The sequence below is a fragment of the Xenopus tropicalis genome, chromosome 3 (assembly GCF_000004195.4).
Source record: "Xenopus tropicalis strain Nigerian chromosome 3, UCB_Xtro_10.0, whole genome shotgun sequence".
NCBI lineage: Eukaryota > Metazoa > Chordata > Amphibia > Anura > Pipidae > Xenopus > Xenopus tropicalis.
Window position 1 is genome coordinate 13763776 of NC_030679.2, and position 20888 is coordinate 13784663.

General features: G+C 44.1%; 1 protein-coding gene across 4 annotated transcripts in view; it reads left to right on the forward strand.

Annotated features, from left to right (window-relative positions):
* ebf4 (EBF family member 4) overlaps positions 1-20888 on the forward strand; it is a 289880-nt gene that overhangs the window by 203329 nt on the left and 65663 nt on the right. For all 4 annotated transcript variants that reach the window (XM_004912763.2, XM_002939608.3, XM_004912765.2 and 1 more), the window contains exons 7-8: positions 1008-1089; positions 14463-14604. In XM_004912763.2, the coding sequence (XP_004912820.1) occupies positions 1008-1089; positions 14463-14604 (224 nt within the window). The remainder of the gene's footprint in view (positions 1-1007; positions 1090-14462; positions 14605-20888) is intronic.

The following is a 20888-nucleotide window of genomic DNA, read 5'->3' on the forward strand; positions in this document are numbered from 1 at the left end:
AAACATGGGTTTTTTGTGTGATGAGCCAACCACCTTTCAGTGCTCAGGATGGCACATGTTTTGCCATACTTGCCATTAGTTTCCTTTGTCTTTAATGATTGTGGGAAAGTCATCCTTTGTGACATTAGCTTCAAAGCTTTCCTGTCCTGTTTCCCACCCAACGAGTATCTAGAGTTTATGTCAACTCTACATTTTGAGAAGTTGTCAAAATAAGGGGGGATGTCTATGGACCCAAATGTATATTAATACATGAATGGTCACAACTGTTGACTGCAAAGCTCAGCCAGAATCTTTTACATAAACTACAGCAGGTGGTTCGCATCAGTCTGTTGACTCCAGACCACATGTTCAAACAGACCAATGTCAGTCTTTCTTTTATTAATTCTTCTCTTTCAAAAACCATGTCAAGGCGTCCATCACTTTGTTATGAATGTTGAATCAGGACAAGGTCACCATGACATGCCTGAACTGGATTAAATCTAAAGAGACAGTTGCTGGGAACATTTTTTTTCAAATTCTACCCAAAGAACAATATTCTTACATTACATTACATTACATTAACATTTATTTATAAAGCACCAACATATTCCGCAGCGCTGTACAATAAGTGGGTTACATACATTGGACATACAGAGTAACATATAAAGCAATCAATAACCGATACAAGAGGTGAAGAGGGCCCTGCCCAAAAGAGCTAGCATCACTATCCTAGGTTGATGGGTTCAGAGGCATGGTGTGGCTATCATGACATAGTTCCCCGTGATATGTTATTTGAAACCCACGCATATCTATCTTGGTGTAGTGTGAACATGTAACTAGCAACCCTAGTGCTATAAGGAGGTTAGAGGCTACCAAAGAATCCCAAGACCCATTAAAGGAACAAGTTCACAGGCTGTATTCTAAAGTTCTTCTAATATCCTTATATTGTGATGTCAGTTGTACATATATACATATATAAGGAATATTTATGATCAAATCTTCATAGGTTTTTTTTTTCCTTTCTACAGGTTCTTCCTGAAATTCTTTCTGAAGTGTAACCAAAACTGTTTGAAGAATGCTGGCAACCCACGGGACATGCGCAGGTTTCAAGTAAGTGAAGGCTAGATACCTTTGGTTGGAGTCTCACTAACAAGCAAGGGGGAAATCCTTCTCTAAGTATTAAGCCATAATATCCATCAGCTCTAATCAAACATTAGACAGAAATGTAATAATCAATGATGTTTACATTATACAGTATATAATAAAAAAAGTTCCAGTTTTACTCATGGAGAACCTACCCCCCCATTGATTTTTGACCTATCACTTGCATTTTGGTTGTGTCATCTCTGGTTAGACCAGCCTAAAGTCATGCTGGCCAATTGTCTTCTTCACTTCTCAAGTCAAGAGGCTTTGTTTGATGACATTAAACACAACATCAAGACGGCCTCCAGTATTGACCAAGCATTCGGATGATAAGCACCAAATGTTTATACCACTTTGTTAATGTCGAAATCCTATTGATGGTACATGAATTCATGTTTGTCTACAAATGTAGTGGTACCTGCAATCAAAGAGTGGTGAGCTATTGTATAAATAAATTAATAGTCTCACTAATTAAATTAAATGTCTCACTTAGGAAAATGATGTTGAATTGAATGTTTACTAGAATGGACTGCTGTGCTAGACAAGGATACAAGGATACAAAGTTAATACTGTGAACATTTGGAGTGTTTATCATGTTGCTTACCACCATGCATGGTGCATTGGTGGATACAATAAAGTGTGATGAGATACTAGGACTGGTACTAGTGGTACGCAGGAGAGGAAGATGCCCAGGGTGCAGAGGGGGTATGCAGGTTTTTGGGGGGGGGGGGGGTGGTTAGGATTACCTATTACACACATTTATGTATTTATCATATCTGTATAGCGTGACACAATCTAGGGTCCCTATCGCGTTCACAATCTTCATTTTGTTGTCAATAAATGACTTACTCTTTTTTTTAAGAGCTGGTAAAACTGAAGGAATTGGACAGTCAATAAAAATATAATGGGGCTTATAATAATGGAGCCAAATACCCCACTGCTGGAATACACATAGAACTGTTTAGCATTTATTTATTAGTCCAACACAGAGGTCTAAAGGCTGAACTTCACTGAAAATTTCAGGGAGAGCTTGGAAGGGAACATGTGGAAAATGCATGGAATTCCATGGGAAATGATGCAGGAAATGATTTATCTGTTAGCGAAGAAGAACAAAGTGTGCAATGGCCACATGACAAACAGAGCCAAACGTCAGCAGACAAACACATTCAAAGGCAAGCTTTGTTTTTGATGGATTTCCTTGTTATTATGTTCCATAGCCTTCTGCTCTGCGTCTTACCCCAGCACCAGGCATTTGTCTGAATGTCAGAATGGTTTTCTGCTTGTCGGATAGGTCACCATCCTTTTAATCTGTATCAAGAGTATCAGAGCTGTGAACCTTTAAAAATGGTTGAGCTACACTTTCTGAAATATTCAACTAGCCATAGGCCTCACATCCCTGCTCTATACAGGGGTGAAATCTTTTATCTGGAATGCTTTCAGGGAGGGTTTTTTCATATAGTGGCTCCTCTTGGGGAGAAAACTAAATAAGGATTGGTTCCCATCCGCATGAATTTATGTTTGTTTAGTTCACCAAGTACAAGGCAATTCAGTAAGCAGTTATTATCCTGAGTGGCTTAACATACATTGTACATCATTCACATCACTCCCTGCCCCAGCGAAGTTTACAATCTAAGGTCCTTATCACATTCCCATCAGTACCTGCCCCAGCGAAGTTTACAATCTAAGGTCCCTATCACATTCCCATCAGCCCCTGCCCCAGTGGAGCTTACAATCTATGAGCCCTATCACATTCCCAGTCCCTGCCCCAGTGAGCTTACAATCTAAGGTCCCTATCACATTCCCATCAGTCCCTGCCCCAGTAGAGCTTACAATCTAAGGTCCCTACCACATTCCCATCAGCCCCTGCCCCAGTAGAGCTTACAATCTAAGGTCCCTATCACATTCCCATCAGTCCCTGCCCCAGTGGAGATTACAATCTAAGGTCCCTACCAAATTCCCATCAGTCCCTGCCTCAGTGGATCTTACAATCCAATCTAAGGTCCCTGTCACATTTCCATGAGTCCCTGCCCCAGTGGAGCTTACAATCTAAGGTCCCTATCACATTCCCATCAGCCCCTGCCCTAGTGGAGCTTACAATCTAAGGTCCCTATCACATTCCCATCAGTCCCTGCCCCAGTGGAGATTACAATCTAAGGTCCCTACCAAATTCCCATCAGTCCCTGCCTCAGTGGATCTTACAATCCAATCTAAGGTCCCTGTCACATTTCCATGAGTCCCTGCCCCAGTGGAGCTTACAATCTAAGGTCCCTATCACATTCCCATCAGCCCCTGCCCTAGTGGAGCTTACAATCTAAGGTCCCTATCACATTCCCATCAGTCCCTGCCCCAGTGGAGCTTACAATCTAAGGTCCCTATCACATTCCCATCAGCCCCTGCCCTAGTGGAGCTTACAATCTAAGGTCCCGTCCCTGCCCTAGTGGAGCTTACAATCTAAGGTCCCTATCACATTCCCATCAGCCCCTGCCCTAGTGGAGCTTACAATCTAAGGTCCCTATCACATTCCCATCAGTCCCTGCCCCAGTGGAGCTTACAATCTAAGGTCCCTATCACATTCCCATCAGCCCCTGCCCTAGTGGAGCTTACAATCTAAGGTCCCGTCCCTGCCCTAGTGGAGCTTACAATCTAAGGTCCCTATCACATTCCCATCAGTCCCTGCCCCAGTAGAGCTTACAATCTAAGGTCCCTATCACATTCCCATCAGTCCCTGCCCCAGTGGAGCTTACAATCTAAGGTCCCTATTACATTCCCATCAGTCCTGCCCCAGTGAGCTTACAATCTATGAGCCCTATCACATTCCCAGTCCCTGCCCCAGTGGAGCTTACAATCTAAGGTCCCTATCACATTCCCATCAGTCCCTGCCCCAGTGGAGCTTACAATCTAAGGCCCCTATCACATTCCCATCAGTCCCTGCCCCAGTGGAGCTTACAATCTAAGGTCCCAATCACATTCGCATCAGTCCCTGCCCCAGTGGAGCTTACAATCTAAGGTCCCTATCCCATTCCTATCAGTCCCTGCCCCAGTGGAGCTTACATTGCTAAATGTTTAGGTCCAAGGGAATGCAACCTGATCAGATCAACATTATAAGCAGCTTCTTTCCTTCTTTTTTGTTTTTTATTGCTTAATCTAGATTACAATCGCGGTCCAAGTGAACAGCGCTAGTTACATTCAAATTACTATTGCTATTAGATCCATGTCACCCAGCTGCTCAAAACCCACCTTGAGGCTAGTTTGGGATTATGCCAGGCCATGTGGGTAGAGACCCGTGTAGGTGACTGGCAGGAGACTGCTGATCCCTGGACGTTTAACAAGGCAGTGCCACCTGAACAGCAGCAGCGAGTGAACAAGGGCTCACCTAATTACACAGGTCACGTCAATTAGAGCAACCTTTCCATTGTTCCAGGATTAATTGCGTATTATTTGTTTTCAAGCCGAGGATTGGGACTTTTGCAGGGAGCAGCATTAAATCAGCAGCAGCCCGCAGATATTTCTGCAATAAATAATTTAGAAGGTTGGATGGAACATGTAGAAATAAGAGCTTGTCTCTCTCTCTCTCTCTCTCTCTCTCTTTGATTCTTTGCCTTTCTACTATTTCCATAGTAAGTGCAGCAGATGTAGAAAATGAAAAATGCCAAGTAAATATCAAGGTTAAATGCTGTGATTCCTGTTGGTGACAAGGCATTTATTCAGCAGCCAGGGACTTTCTATAATATCTTTATTATATAACCAACCACTGGATGAAATATATCTCTGTTTCTCCTTATAGACTGCTTAAAGGGGTTTAGATGGTGCAAAACATGTATTTATTGTAACTACTAAACCCTACCATCAGAATGGTGTTTGCTATATTGGCATCCCAGGTTGGCACTTGAAAGTTGTGGCTAAATCCTGTGGAGGAGATTAAGGGGGTAACCCCCCTTTCTGTGATTGGCAGATCTGTGATTTTGGGCAGGACTGGAACCAAATACAATCCCCCCCCTTCTAAGAAGATTGTAATCCAGCTTGAGTTAAAGACTCCTTGTCCCACCCCCTGTGTGCTCCGGCCCAACCCATTTCTTTATGGCTTCTCATCTAAACAAATACTCATGGGGTAAAAATAACCGCTGGTGAACTTGCTAGTTACTAGTTCATGGTTGTTGTTCCCCTATCTAGGCAGCATCATTTAACACAAGGTTAGGTAGTTATTTTTATAGTGTTCCTTTAAAACCAGAATAGGACAGTTTATAGAGCTGAGACAGTGCAGTCAGGAATTATGGGATGTGCCTTACAAACTGACACAGGCTGTGTATCACCCCTCTCCATTCTCTCTCTCTTCATTAATATTGCTTTGGCTGCAGCATTATAGGCACTAAAGGTACAGTGCGCAGTGGCAGCCGTGTAAATAATACATAGCTGCAGGAAACACAAGCCAGAATTGATTGTCATCCATTAGTATTGCATTCATGAGAACTTTTCCCTTTGCTTCATATCAGTCCCCACATGACCAGCACCATGTGATTAGTACAAAGCAACACACTGCACCCAGGGTAAGAAGTAAAAGCACAGGGCACATAAGCAGGGGTGACAATTCCAACCCTGATTCCTTAATTGTATCCAAGGGCCAATGCCCTCTGTCATATGTAAATATCATAATAATAATATCTTGCAGGGTAAAAGTGTAGGTTATCCCAGAACACATGGCTGGATAAATACAGTGCCAGTTCCATGTATAATACCCCCAGAACACATGGCAGGATAAATACAGTGCCAGTTCCATGTATAATACCCCAGAACACATGGCAGTATAAATACAGTGCCAATTCCATGTATAATACCCCCAGAACACATGGCAGTATAAATACAGTGCCAGTTCCATGTATAATACCCCAGAACACATGGCAGGATAAATACAGTGCCAGTTCCATGTATAATACCCCAGAACACATGGCAGTATAAATACAGTGCCAATTCCATGTATAATACCCCAGAACACATGGCAGGATAAATACAGTGCCAGTTCCATGTATAATACCCCAGAACACATGGCAGTATAAATACAGTGCCAATTCCATGTATAATACCCCAGAACACATGGCAGGAAAAATACAGTGCCAGTTCCATGTATAATACCCCAGAACACATGGCAGGATAAATACAGTGCCAGTTCCATGTATAATACCCCAGAACACATGGCAGGGTAAATACAGTGCCAGTTCCATGTATAATACCTCAGAACACATAGCAGTATAAATACAGTGCCAGTTCCATGTATAATACCCCAGAACACATAGCAGTATAAATACAGTGCCAATTCCATTTATAATACCCCAGAACACATGGCAGGATAAATACAGTGCCAATTCCATGTATAATACTCCAGAACACATGGCAGGATAAATACAGTGCCAGTTCCATGTATAATACCCCAGAACACATAGCAGTATAAATACAGTGCCAGTTCCATGTATAATACCCCAGAACACATGGCAGGATAAATACAGTGCCAATTCCATGTATAATACTCCAGAACACATGGCAGGATAAATACAGTGCCAGTTCCATGTATAATACCCCAGAACACATGGCAGGATAAATACAGTGCCAATTCCATGTATAATACCCCAGAACACATGGCAGGATAAATACAGTGCCAGTTCCATGTATAATACCCCCAGAACACATGGCAGGATAAATACAGTGCAGGTCCATGTATAATACCCCAGAACACATGGCAGGATAAATACAGTGCCAGTTCCATGTATAATACCCCAGAACACATGGCAGTATAAATACAGTGCCAGTTCCATGTATAATACCCCCAGAACACATGGCAGTATAAATACAGTGCCAGTTCCATGTATAATACCCCCAGAACAAATGGCAGGACAAATATAGTGCCAGATTCATATATATATAATCAGGCCCAGATTTGTGGCAAGGGCCACAAAGGCCCAGGCCCTGCCGCCCAGCTTCTGCTTCTAATTCGGGTCCTAAGCACTGGGGAAGTGTGGGAGACCTAATAGTTTTTAATGCCCCACACACAGATTCCCAGGGCTCTGGACCCGACTACAGCCATTGGCGCATGTACACACCTGCCCATGGGGGCAGAAGTGAGTGAGGAGTCGGGGGCCTAGGGGCGGTCACATTGCGAATCCAACCCTGTATATAATACCCTGGAACAAATGGCAGGGTAAATACAGTGCCATGTTCATATATAATACCCCCAGAACACATAGAGCAGGACAAATAGAGAGCCAGATTCATATATAATACCCCAGAACACATCACAAGATAAATATTATGCCAATTTAATACATTACTAAACGTGCTGCAGGGCAAATACAGTTTCCCTGGAACACATGGCAGTATAAATACAGTACCAGTTTCATATAATAACCCCAAAACACCTAGCAGAATAAATACATTGCAAATTCCATACATACAGTATAATGCCCCCAGAACACATGGTAATGTAAATACAGGGCAATTTAATATATAATGCCCCCAGAAAATCTGGCAGAATAAATACAGAGCCAATTCCATATATAAGGATCCTAGAACACATGGTACAAAATCAACTGAAGCTACTTGGTCCACACAGGCTCTGCTGTTTTGCTTACTACCTCTGCCACTCTCTGCTCAGCCTTTCTCCTGCCAATCGCTCCTGCTGAAGGTGCCCCTTCTGCCTACCCCTAGTTCCAGCCCTTCCACAGTTGTTTCCCAGGAAGGGGCTCAAGAATTCCCAACTGAGGGGCATAACTTTCCTTTGCAGTTATTGCAACCTAGAAACTGGAAAGCATCCAAAAGAGTTTCTCTTGGTCTTCCTAACATCATAATAACATTTATTAACATGTATTTATAAAACTCATCTTGTGCTTTAGCATGAGTACCATTTAATGAAACATTCACAACCTGTCAGATAAGCTTCTTCCCCAGTCGGCTTGATCCTTGTCACTCAGACAATATATACTTAGGGAGTCGGGCGTGGAGTTTAGTTGTGCAGAAAATTGCTGCTGTTCCCTGACACAAGATAAAACATAGCGATCAAAAGAAAGCAAAGCACTGTAACAGAACGTGCTCCATTAGAGGTGTTATATTTACAGCAGGGAGGAAGGTAGCACTTGATGTGGATGATACCCCATTCAAGTCAATCCCATTTTATTGTGATTAGATGTGAAAGAGGGATTTGTTGTGTAAAAGTGCACACAAAACCATGAAAAGGGAATATATAGTTTAAGTGTTCACCCACAAATATGTATGGGATGTGTTATCTGGAATGCTGGCTACCTGGTGTTTACTGGTGGAGCAACTTGCTTTCAGACTGTTGCAGCAGCCAGGGAAGATAAGTTAGTTATTTTTTGGGGTGGGGGGGTGTAGGGCATATATTGATAGCTTAATGCACAGAATGTCTTAATGTCCTGTTTACATTGATAATGGGTGAGTGCCGAGGATCTCTTCTTGTTGTCTATATGGACCCTGAAGAAGAGTGGAGGTGTGTGATCACAGGGGAGCGGGTCACTGGCAGGTAGAAGGACTACTGTAATAAAGCAATGCAGGAAACATTACAGTGGGCCCCAAGAATTGGTGGACCCTGGGCAAAAACTCTTTTTGCCCTTTTATTAAGGTGATCCTTAAATCCTGAAGAAGCTGTAGACGGCCATCATAGGTTAGAATCCAATAAGTCTGAAAACCTCTGGTATAAAGGTGGGGATAACACCAGCAAGGAGCGGAACACTTCTACATTTATATGTATTTAGTTACCTGTTTAGCCAGAGCTGGCAGCTAAATCTTCAGGGAATTGATTTATCAGCCGTGGTCTCGTGGCCTCTCATTGCTCAAATCAGGAGACTCTAATTAAATGAATCTGCATGTCAATCTATAAGTGATCAATCAAACAAGTGGGTCTCCCCTCGGGGAGGCTGGGAAGTTGCGGCTGACAGGAGCTGATAATGGACGAAGAAATAAACTGTCTGGCAAAGTTAATTAGTCAACATAATAGGTGGATTAAACGGGGACAGGGAGCGAGTGGTGGGGAGTGTGTTAGCACGAGGTGGCAGACTGGCCTGCCATTAATTGGCCTGACGTTTTGATATTTGGGTGCAATGTGACAACATGCATCGTATGGGCTCCTCTGGCAAGTCTTGTGTTAGTGATAGAGAGGGGCCTCATTATTCATACACACACTGAATGTACGATGCACCTCTGCATGTTGCAGCAGTGCCCTTGTGCCCCCTCCTCCTGCTCTGTTGAATTACACTCACAAATGCCCACACAAAACACACACTATAAGAAAGCCAGTATATAAGTACAATCATTTGCACAATGTTTTTGTCCGGCAATATTTTGGGCGTTAATGCCCTTGATGCTGAAGTTTGTATCACAGCCTGAAATCAAAGTGCTTGTGTAAGGATATGTAAGCAAATGGTTAGGCTCCTTCCTTTTTCTTACAAACCAGCAATTCTACCTCACTTTATGGTTGAGATTCCAGCTATTTATCTAGCTCACTGCTTTCCAATCGTTTCCATATGTTGGTCCTTTCACTTACTATACTACATGTTCAAAGGCAATCTTATAATAATATAAACATGTCAGTGTACCCATATTTTTTGGAAGTCACCCTCATGTAGCCCCCTCCACCTAGTGATCGGCAGGTTTGGAGCCTGCTGTCAGTAATTTGCACCCAAAAATGCACCTGTTCCACTGAAATGCATAGAATCGTCACCCACAGTAATAATTCTGTTACCAGCTGCCAGAAATTTGTCCTCAAACTACGCCCCCCCCCCCCCGCATCCTCAAACTACGGCCTGCTCCCCGTTGTGTCCTCAGGCTCCCTGCTCCCAGCTACCCACTGCGTCCTCCGGCTCCCTGCTCCCCTGCTCCCCACTGCATCCTCCAGCTCCCTTTGCTCTCTGTTGCGTCCTCCCGCTCCCTGCTCCCCCGCTACCCACTGCGTCTTCCGGCTCCCTGCTCCCCCGCTACCCACGGCACCCTCCCGCTTCCTGCTCCCCTGCTCCTCACTGTGTCCTCAAGGTCCCTGCTCCCTTTGCTCCTCGTTGCGTCCTCCCGCTCCCTGCTCCCCGCCACCCACTGCATCCTCCGGCTCCCTGCTCCCCACTGTGTCCTCCAGCTCCCTGCATCCCACTGTTTCCTCCGGCTCCCTGCTCCCCCGCTACCCACTATGTCCTCTGGCTCCCTGCTCCCCTGCTGCATCCTCCAGCTCCCTGCTCCCCACTATGTCCTCCGGCTCCCTGCTCCCTGCTACCCACTACGTCCTCCGGCTCCCTGCTCCCCCGCTACCCACTACGTCCTCCGGCTCCCTGCTCCCCCGCTACCCACTACATCCTCCGGCTCCCTGCTCCCCCGCTACCCACTACGTCCTCCGGCTCCCTTTGCTCTCTGTTGCGTCCTCCCGCTCCCTGCTCCCCCGCTACCCACTGCGTCTTCCGGCTCCCTGCTCCCCCGCTACCCACGGCACCCTCCCGCTTCCTGCTCCCCTGCTCCTCACTGTGTCCTCAAGGTCCCTGCTCCCTTTGCTCCTCGTTGCGTCCTCCCGCTCCCCGCCACCCACTGCGTCCTCCGGCTCCCTGCTCCCCACTGTGTCCTCCAGCTCCCTGCATCCCACTGTTTCCTCCGGCTCCCTGCTCCCCCGCTACCCACTATGTCCTCTGGCTCCCTGCTCCCCTGCTGCATCCTCCAGCTCCCTGCTCCCCACTATGTCCTCCGGCTCCCTGCTACCCACTACGTCCTCCGGCTCCCTGCTCCCCCGCTACCCACTACGTCCTCCGGCTCCCTGCTCCCCCGCTACCCACTACATCCTCCGGCTCCCTGCTCCCCCGCTACCCACTACGTCCTCCGGCTCCCTGCTCCCCCGCTACCCACTATTTCCTCCGGCTCCCTGCTCCCCTGCTGCATCCTCCGGCTCTCTGCTTCCCTGCTCCCAGCTGCACCCTCCAGCTCCCCGCTGCGTCCTCTGGCTCCCTGCCCACCAGCTCCCTGCTGTGCCCTCCAGCTCCCTGCTCCCCTACCAGGTAAATTAGCTTGGGGGGCCGGATCCAGCCCGTGGCCCATAGTTTGAGGATCCCTGCTTTAGGCAGTGGATTTGCTTCTCATTAAAGGACATGTCAACCCCTAAGTTTTTGCCTAATAAAAGAAAACATAATTCTAAGCAACTTTCCAATATGAGTTAATGCAAAATGTTTAGTGCTTTAAAATTTATTTGTAAATGTAATTGCCATTGAAAGCGGCAATTGCTGATCTCTTGGTTGTTACTTTTTAAGCAAAGTTGTAAAGGTCAGTCCCCTACAGCAAGACAGGTCTGTCAGTCTGCTGTTTTGTGTAACATTGCTTCAAATGCCAGAGCCACCAGGGCAGAGATTGGAAAAGGGCAGGCAAACACTGCTTTTAATATCAATAATATATACAAATAATTTAGAAACCATTACAAGTTTGTAATGAATGTATATTGCAAGGTTGCTTAGTATTTTGTTTATATATTCTGGGTTGACTTGTCCTTTAAATACAGACGCTGAACAGCAGTTTTATCTACACAGAGAAGTCTGATTGCGTTTAGCATATAAAAGTGCACTGTAAGAGTTGTAATTCATAACAAGCCTTGTAAAACATTCAATCGCTTTGTCTCCGTTATTTTGATTGTAATCCGTTTCATCTGTACATATTTATCAGAGAGACAATAAGTACGAGAAATTGTTGGATTATTTAAACCAAATCACAGAAAGTCGCAATTTACGTCAAGGAACTAGGAGCGCAGTACTAAAGTACAGGTAATGCGTTTCCAATAAAGTAGTCTAATTCCCCTCTAAACACCTTGGAACTGGAAATGAAAATGCACAAAGGTACATTATTTCAGGGGGCGGCTGTGGTGCCTCTCAGGGAAAATTTAAATTGGAAATGTCAGCTTCATTTTTTTTAATGTTAAGTTCATCTTAATGTTATACTAGCATGGAAAATAGTATCACCTTATATCTAGTCTTGTAATGCCTGCTTAAGTGGGGTGATGGAGCTTTGTACAGAAGTTATAGTAATATACACCAAAAAGACTTTACTAGCTAACTAGTTCTAAAGATAGCAAGAATCTCAGCCATAAGGCAGGGCAGGACTGCCCCTTACTATGGGTATTAGATAGGATCTGTGCCACTGTGACAGAATGCTCTGTTATACAGATAGCTAGAATCTCAGCCATAAAGCAGGGCAGGACTGCTGCTTACAATGGGGGGGATCAGATAGGATCTGTGCCACTGTGACAGAATGCTCTGTTATACAGATAGCTAGAATCTCAGCCATAAGGCAGGGCAGGACTGCCCCTTACTATGGGTATTAGATAGGATCTGTGCCACTGTGACAGAATGCTCTGTTATACAGATAGCTAGAATCTCAGCCATAAAGCAGGGCAGGACTGCTGCTTACAATGGGGGGGGGGGATCAGATAGGATCTGTGCCACTGTGACAGAATGCTCTGTTATACAGATAGCTAGAATCTCAGCCATAAAGCAGGGCAGGACTGCTGCTTACAATGGGGGGGATCAGATAGGATCTGTGCCACTGTGACAGAATGCTCTGTTATACAGATAGCTAGAATCTCAGCCATAAAGCAGGGCAGGACTGCTGCTTACAATGGGGGGATCAGATAGGATCTGTGCCACTGTGACAGAATGCTCTGTTATACAGATAGCTAGAATCTCAGCCATAAAGCAGGGCAGGACTGCTGCTTACAATGGGGGGATCAGATAGGATCTGTGCCACTGTGACAGAATGCTCTGTTATACAAATAGCTGTAAACAAAGAGTTCACAGATGCATTCACCCAGGGTCGGACTGGGGGGTGAAGGGCCCACCGGGGCTCCTGCCCCAGGGGCCCTGCAGGTGCCCGCACCGCCCCCCCCCCCCCCCGTAGAGGCCCCCCTAACCCCCCTTGCAGGGCCCCCCACCCAACGTCCTCCCCTGAGCATGAAAATTTAACGCATCAGGGGAGACGCGTCAGGGGAGGTACGGTCGGGCAGGGGAAGCGCAGGTAAGGGACGGCTCTGGGCCGCCGGGGCCCACTAGAGCCGGGGCCACCGGGATTTTTCCCGGTGTCCCGGCGGCCCAGTCCGACCCTGCATTCACCCTTGAACAAATTTCTGTGGTACAAAGTCTCCTAGACGTATGGCAATACCCCAACAATGCATAGAAAAAAGAAAATAGAGACTTCACTCAAAGAAGTGTTGGCTGGGGAGCTTATCCCATTTATTCTGCCAGTGTACCACCCAAACTCAATGTTTCGGGTTTGATTTGTGTGATACACTGGTTGATTTTGTGTGATACACTGGTTGATTCTGTGTGCTACACTGGCAGAATAAATGGGGTAAGCTCTCCAGCCAAAACTTGTTTGAGTGCAGTCTCTATTTTCTTTTCTCTATTCACTGTTTTACAAATAGCCAGAATCTCATCCATAAAGCAGGACAGTCACTGTAATTTCTCCAATGGCTGCCATGTCCCTGTACCATTACATTAATACTTCTATACTTTAAATGAATCCTTCCTCCTCTACTTGAATAAAAGAAGGCTCAATAACTTTATTATCTGCGCCAGCCTTTCTTGCCATGGCATTTTAGCCAGATAACTAAAGGTTTTTTGTACAGGTATGGGATCCCTTATCCAGAAACCCTTAATCCAGAAAGCTTCGTATTATGGAAAGCCTGTCTCCCATAGACTCCATCTTAATCAAATAATTTACAATTTTAAAACTGATTTCCCTTTTCTCTGTAATAATAAAACAGTACCTGTACTTGATCCCAACTAAGATATAATTACCCCTTATTGGGGGCAGAACAGCCCTATTGGGTTTATTTAATGGTTAAATGATTCCCTTTTCTCTGTAATAATAAAACAGTACCTGTACTGGATCCCAACTAAGATATAATTACCCCTTATTGGGGGCAGAACAGCCCTATTGGGTTTATTTAATGGTTAAATGATTCCCTTTTCTCTGTAATAATAAAACAGTACCTGTACTTGATCCCAACTAAGATATAATTACCCCTTATTGGGGGCAGAACAGCCCTATTGGGTTTATTTAATGGTTAAATGATTCCCTTTTCTCTGTAATAATAAAACAGTACCTGTACTTGATCCCAACTAAGATATAAATAATCCTTATTGGATGCAAAACAATCCTATTGGGTTTAATTAATGTTTTATTAATTTTTTAGTAGACTTAAGGTCTTATTGTTACTCTGTTTCCCCTTGTTTGTTAATTTTTTTAAGATCCCTGTTTGTTTAAATTTATTGTGAAGTGCTGCACAATTTGCTGGCTCTATATAAATAAATGATAATGATCTTCTACAGGTCGTCGTATCCACAACCATTAACGTCGATGGGCACGTGCTGGCAGTGTCAGATAATATGTTTGTCCACAACAACTCAAAGCATGGAAGGAGGGCGCGCCGGCTAGATCCTTCAGATGGGACCCCTTCGTACCTAGAACATGGTGAGACTCCTCCTTTCATCTTTATGTTGGGACTTATAAGTTAAATGGCTATATTTGTAGATTGTAAGCTCTTTTGGGCAGGGCTCTCTTCACCTCTTGTATCGGTTACTGATTGCTTTATATGTTACTCTGTATGTCCAATGTATGTAACCCACTTATTGTACAGCGCTGCGGGATATGTTGGCGCTTTATAAATAAATGTTAATAATAATATGTGCCTTTATTTACCAGTGCAAATACAAAAGAAGGGAGTTCTCTGCCCTCATTTATCCTCTTTTTAGGGAAGATAGATACACAGTCAGCCCCATTTATAAACAGAACAGATTTTTGCTTTAAAGAGGCTTCTGCGATTCCTTGGGCTTGTGATCCTTTAAGGCAATTATCTTTTCAAATAGCGGCAGCTTCTGTGTGAACCAGAGCAAACATCCCACTGTATTGATATTCACAGCCAAAGCCATTACTACCATAGCCGTGCCTTAAAGACCCACTGCAGCGAAAAATATTATAACGCAAGCTCAAACTCATGTCTTTTGTGGGACAGAGTAAAGACCTGTGTGATTTCATGGATAACAAGTATAACAGAGCAGCCTCTTTGCCCTTTATATAATATTAAATACCACTAAAAGTAAATACAGTACACTGAACGGCAACTAAATTAATTGAGGGATTTTAAGGGGCAGATTTCTCAAAATGTGAAATTAGAGCTAACTGCAGACAAATTCACTCACTTTCTTTTATTCCTATGGGATTTTTTGGCATGTATTTACCAGTGCGTGAAAGTTAGAGTTTACCATTTGATAAATATGAGTCTAAAAATTCCATAGGAATTAATAGAAAGCGAGTGATTTTTTCAAATTTTGATAAATCTGCACCTAAAAATGTAGAAGTCATCTATGGTACACTCAGTTGCCAGATTCAATGAATGCTTTAAAAAAACATACATTATATATTTAATTAAATTAAACAAGGGATCAGATTTATTACAAGTATCTCTGCAGCACAGTGCCAGGATGGCTGTGTGTCTCCAAGGATATTGCACTGCTCAGGAGGCACCGACTGATTCGGCAGCTAATCAGCCCGTGTAGGGGCACCAACGATAGGCCTGCCCAACCGATATGTGGCCTGAAATCGGGCAGATATCGATTGGGCAGGTTAAAACATTTAGTTGGATCTGGGACGGAATTGGCTTGTTGATGCGTTCCCCGATCGGACTTCGCCTATACCCGTCATTCTAATTCAATTGTTTGGCCCCAGAGCCAAACGACCGTAGGTGGGCGATATCAGGAGAAGATCCGCTCGCTTGATGACATCGCCAAGCGAGCGGATCTTCTCCTGATATCCCCCACCTACGGTGGTGTATGGCCACCTATATAGATATATATACCAATAGATTAGCCACAATAGTGCAAGCTGTAATGCAATATTTATTCTGCAGAAAGCTTTACTATACCTGAGTAAAGAGCCCTAGAAGCTCCCTGTGCTTGCTTAAGATAGCAACTGCCATTTTAGCTTGGTCTTAGTAGCTTCTGTGCTGCAGCTCTAGCTGCTGGTAGCTAAGATTACACAGCACAGTAGGGAGGGGGAGCAAATTCTGATGGGAGGGAGAGCAGGAAAAGGGAAAGAGAAGTAAACTGAGCAGACTTGTGCCCACGCCCCGAAAGATTTTTTTTCTGTGGGCAGGAAGTCTGATACTGAAGAACATGTGTACAAAAAAGAAGAAAAGAAATCCTGCATTTCTTTTGATAGAGGACTCAGTGCAGCGTTTCTGTAAATGCTTATGGCTGTATTTACATTGACCTTTCTGATAAAGCTTACATTTCCTTTAAGAAAGCTGAATTTTAGCATTCTCCTAATGTTTAAGTGCACCAACAGGGTCCAGAGAATTACTATAGATGGCATTAGAGGATCAGTGGCTGCCTGCTCACTGAGGTAGAAAGTTAGAACAATAGCAATTGGCCCAAGTGCTATTGCTCTCAGATTATACCATTTTAAAGTGGAATGTTGGGTGGGTTTTTAAATAAAAAATAAGCCCTGTAGGTTGTGATAAGGAGCTTGTAACCAGCCTCCCAGTGACATGAGGGGTCATTATTGACCCCGTGTGGTGCAAAAGCCACGCCCCTTAGTGCTCATTCTAGGAGAAATTGTGTCCCTCTGTATGCTGCGCTTTGCACTGAGCACCAGATGAGAAATCTGCCCTCAGTGACCAGAACAATGTCAGGAAGCTTAGAAAAATACTGTATGTCATATAAATCAAAAATGGCTCCAGTCTCCTATTCTTCCCCTGACACGTAAATACTTTAGCCTTTAATAAGGATAGGATAGGACCTCTCGGCACAGCTGGCAGGGGCACATTCTAATTCCATGATTGAATGTTCTGTTTGGCAAAGCAGGGAGCTCGTCGCCCAGAAAGCATTCCGGAGGGAAGGGAATAAATGACTTTATGTACCATTAGCATCTAGCAGTGTTTATGCAAATAGTAAGGAGCACACTCCCGAGGCCTGGCAGGCACAAAGGAGACTGACAAGATGTTAAATCTTCTTCATTTCCAATGGCCATGTCAATTTACACCATTCTGCCTCATATTGTTTCTCATAGCAACTGACTTTAGTATTCATAGTTCCAAACCAAACAGCCTATTCTCTGTTATGATGACTCAGTACATTAAAGCCATTGTTTGAAAAGCCGAGCTTTGGCACCTTTAGGGAAATGGCACAAAGGGCAATTTGGTGTATTATGCAGTAGCAGTGGGATAATAGCCTCTGGGAAGGGACTGGGGCTGTGGGATAGCAGGTATAGTAGGGAGAGATGGTGCCTATAGTAGCAGTGGGGGGATAATAGCCTCTGGGAAGGGACTGGGGCTGTGGGATAGCAGGTATAGTAGGGAGAGATGGTGCCTATAGTAGCAGTGGGGGGATAATAGCCTCTGGGAAGGGACTGGGGCTGTGGGATAGCAGGTATAGTAGGGAGAGATGGTGCCTATAGTAGCAGTGGGATAATAGCCTCTGGGAAGGGACTGGGGCTGTGGGATAGCAGGTATAGTAGGGAGAGATGGTGCCTATAGTAGCATTTGGGGATAATAGCCTCTGGGAAGGGACTGGGGCTGTGGGATAGCAGGTATAGTAGGGAGAGATGGTGCCTATAGTAGCAGTGGGGGGAAAATAGCCTCTGGGAAGGGACTGGGGCTGTGGGATAGCAGGTATAGTAGGGAGAGATGGTGCCTATAGTAGCAGTGGGATAATAGCCTCTGGGAAGGGACTGTGGCTGTGGGATAGCAGGTATAGTAGGGAGAGATGGTGCCTATAGTAGCAGTGGGGGGATAATAGCCTCTGGGAAGGGACTGGGGCTGTGGGATAGCAGGTATAGTAGGGAGAGATGGTGCCTATAGTAACAGTGGGGGGATAATAGCCTCTGGGAAGGGACTGGGGCTGTGGGATAGCAGGTATAGTAGGGAGAGATGGTGCCTATTGTAGCAGTAGGGGGATAATAGCCTCTGGGAAGGGACTGTGGCTGTGGGATAGCAGGTATAGTAGGGAGAGATGGTGCCTATAGTAGCAGTGGGGGGATAATAGCCTCTGGGAAGGGACTGGGGCTGTGGGATAGCAGGTATAGTAGGGAGAGATGGTGCCTATAATAGCTGTAGGATAATAGCCTCTCGGGAAAGACTGTGGCTGTGGGATGCTATGGAGATATGGTGCCTATTGTTACATTGTGGATAACAGCCATTGGGAAGGTGCATGTTCTGCCATGTGCTTGATGCAAAAATGTTTATATATCCAAAAATGTAGTTACAACTGAGTTCTCCCCTCCCACTCCCAAAAGGTTGCTGAATGACATACTGTATGCAGTTATTGTAAACTCAAGAAAACTAACTGTAGCTCAACAAAACTGTCTATAAATAAGCCCAGAGGGTCTTAATACCACTGGAAAAATAGGATAATGGAAAAAAACATTTTTTGGTCTCTTGCCTAGAGTCTCTTGGGGTCTGAGCTTAAGCTGGAATAGTATCCTAGATCCACCCAGAGCCTAAAATGATACAAGAGCCAATATTCCTCTGACTGAAAGTAGTGTTCTGTTCTGTACTCTACACAGTTATAGACCAACACAATAGATCTGTCAATCATCTATCTATCTATCTATCTATCTATCATCTATCTATCTATCTATCTATCTATCTATCTATCTAACTATCAATAATCTATCTATCTACAGAAACCCACTTAACCCACTCACTCCCAGACTCCCAGGTTGCTGGATGAGGATGCTGGGAGTTGTGGTTTTTCTTTTACCTTTGAAATCCCTGCTGCATAGGTCCTGGATAAGGATGCTGGGAGTAGCAGATAAATGCAGTGTGTACAGATATCTTGTAATGCACCCAGTTTCACTTATCCACATGTGCTAGCAAAAAACACACTCCAAGTCCACAGAGGGATAAGAAATTGAAAGACAGATAAATACAAGATTCACCTTGTTAAATAGTCAGGTTTGTTATTGTTAAGCAAGCATTTCCTATACATTAGTATCAATATGAAATGCACTATAACAATGCTTGATTGATTGATTGATTGGTACGAGTGATGTGGGCAGACAACCAACCCAGGCTCTGATAGAGCTAACGACCTGCTCACTGCACATTCACATCCTTAGCTCAGAGCCTGATTGATGACAATTGGTAGATTTATATTCATACTGATAGGTACATTAGGATCAGCACAGCAGCATAGCTAGCTGGGAGAATGAACACCCTGGCTAGGAATCGGTCAGATCTTTTTGAATCCTTGGGATTGATACTGTATATATAATATAGTTGATGATAGATAAATAGATAGATAGATAGATAGACAGACAGACAGACAGACAGACAGATAGATGAGATAGATAGATAGATAGATAGATAGATAGATAGATAGATGAGATAGATAGATAGATAGATAGATGAGATAGATAGATGAGATAGATAGATGATAGATAGATGATAGATAGATAGATAGATAGATAGATGATAGATAGATAGATAGATAGATAGATTATAGATTATAGATTATAGATTATAGGTAGATAGATAGATAGATAGATAGATAGACTGATATAACCCCAGTGGAGTAATGTGCAAAGTACAAAAACAGGCCACTTTGCTCCTATGTTTTGCACATTGCACAGTGACCAATAGATAGCAAATATACCCCTTAAACTGTTCAACATGTCTAGTAACTCAGAGCAACCAATAAGCAGGTAGTATGCTCACTGGACATCTGATTGGTTATCTAGGTTATTAGACCTGGGTACCTGTGATGCATATTCTAGCACATTGCCCAGTCAGATGGACTATGTGGAAGACTATAACAGGGGCTTAACACAAGAAGAAGAACCAGTGGCTACTGGTAAAGGGGGATCTAAGTACAGGGAGCTTGGTTCTGCTCAGTTGCTGTACTTAGATCCCCCTTTTTCTTGTGTTAAGCCCCTGTTATAGTCTTCCACATCATCCATCTCCTTAATCTGTGCCCACTGAAGCTGACAGTAGCATCAAGGAGCCAACCTGTCATTGTAATATTTTGATTTCACTGACACCCCCAGAATTACAAACAGACTGGATCATCGTCAGGGTAAAATTAGCCTCCACTCATTTTAACTGTTTGTAAATCTCCAGCTTGCCAGAGGATGTATTTTATAGTGACACAATAGATTACAAGGGTGTCTATATACATTCCCAATGTTTCGAGCACAACCAGTGCTCTTCCTCAGGGACAAACCAACAGACCATATACCTGTATATATTGACACAGCAATTTTGGCAGAAAATGAAAGTTCACACAGCTGAGATTCCAATATAATAAAATAGTAGCTGTCTTGCTGAAAAAGAAAACTGTCCTTTTCAGAGGACACACACAGCCACACTCCTTTGTAGGATCCCTGTGTTCTCTCAGAAGCAGCAGCACCTCAGTTCTGAGTCTTTAGGGAATCAGATAATTGTTCCTTGCTATTAGGAAATACACATTTTGTGTATAAATGTATACCTTTTGTGTATAAATATCCTCAGACTAAGAAGTAACTGTGCAGCAAACAGTTTTTATCCCAAACACACTTTTACTATTAGTATGAGCTCCACACCACAGCTCCAGTTGCTCACCTCTCTCCCAGAACAGAGCAGTCAGAATACCCTTGCAGCACACCTTTTAACTACAGGTGAGGTCAAACAGCCTTCATAGTTGAACAGACCCTCAATTTCACAGCCCTCTGTGCTGCTTCATAGATAATTCTGGGAGATAATAGATAATTCTGCTCATACC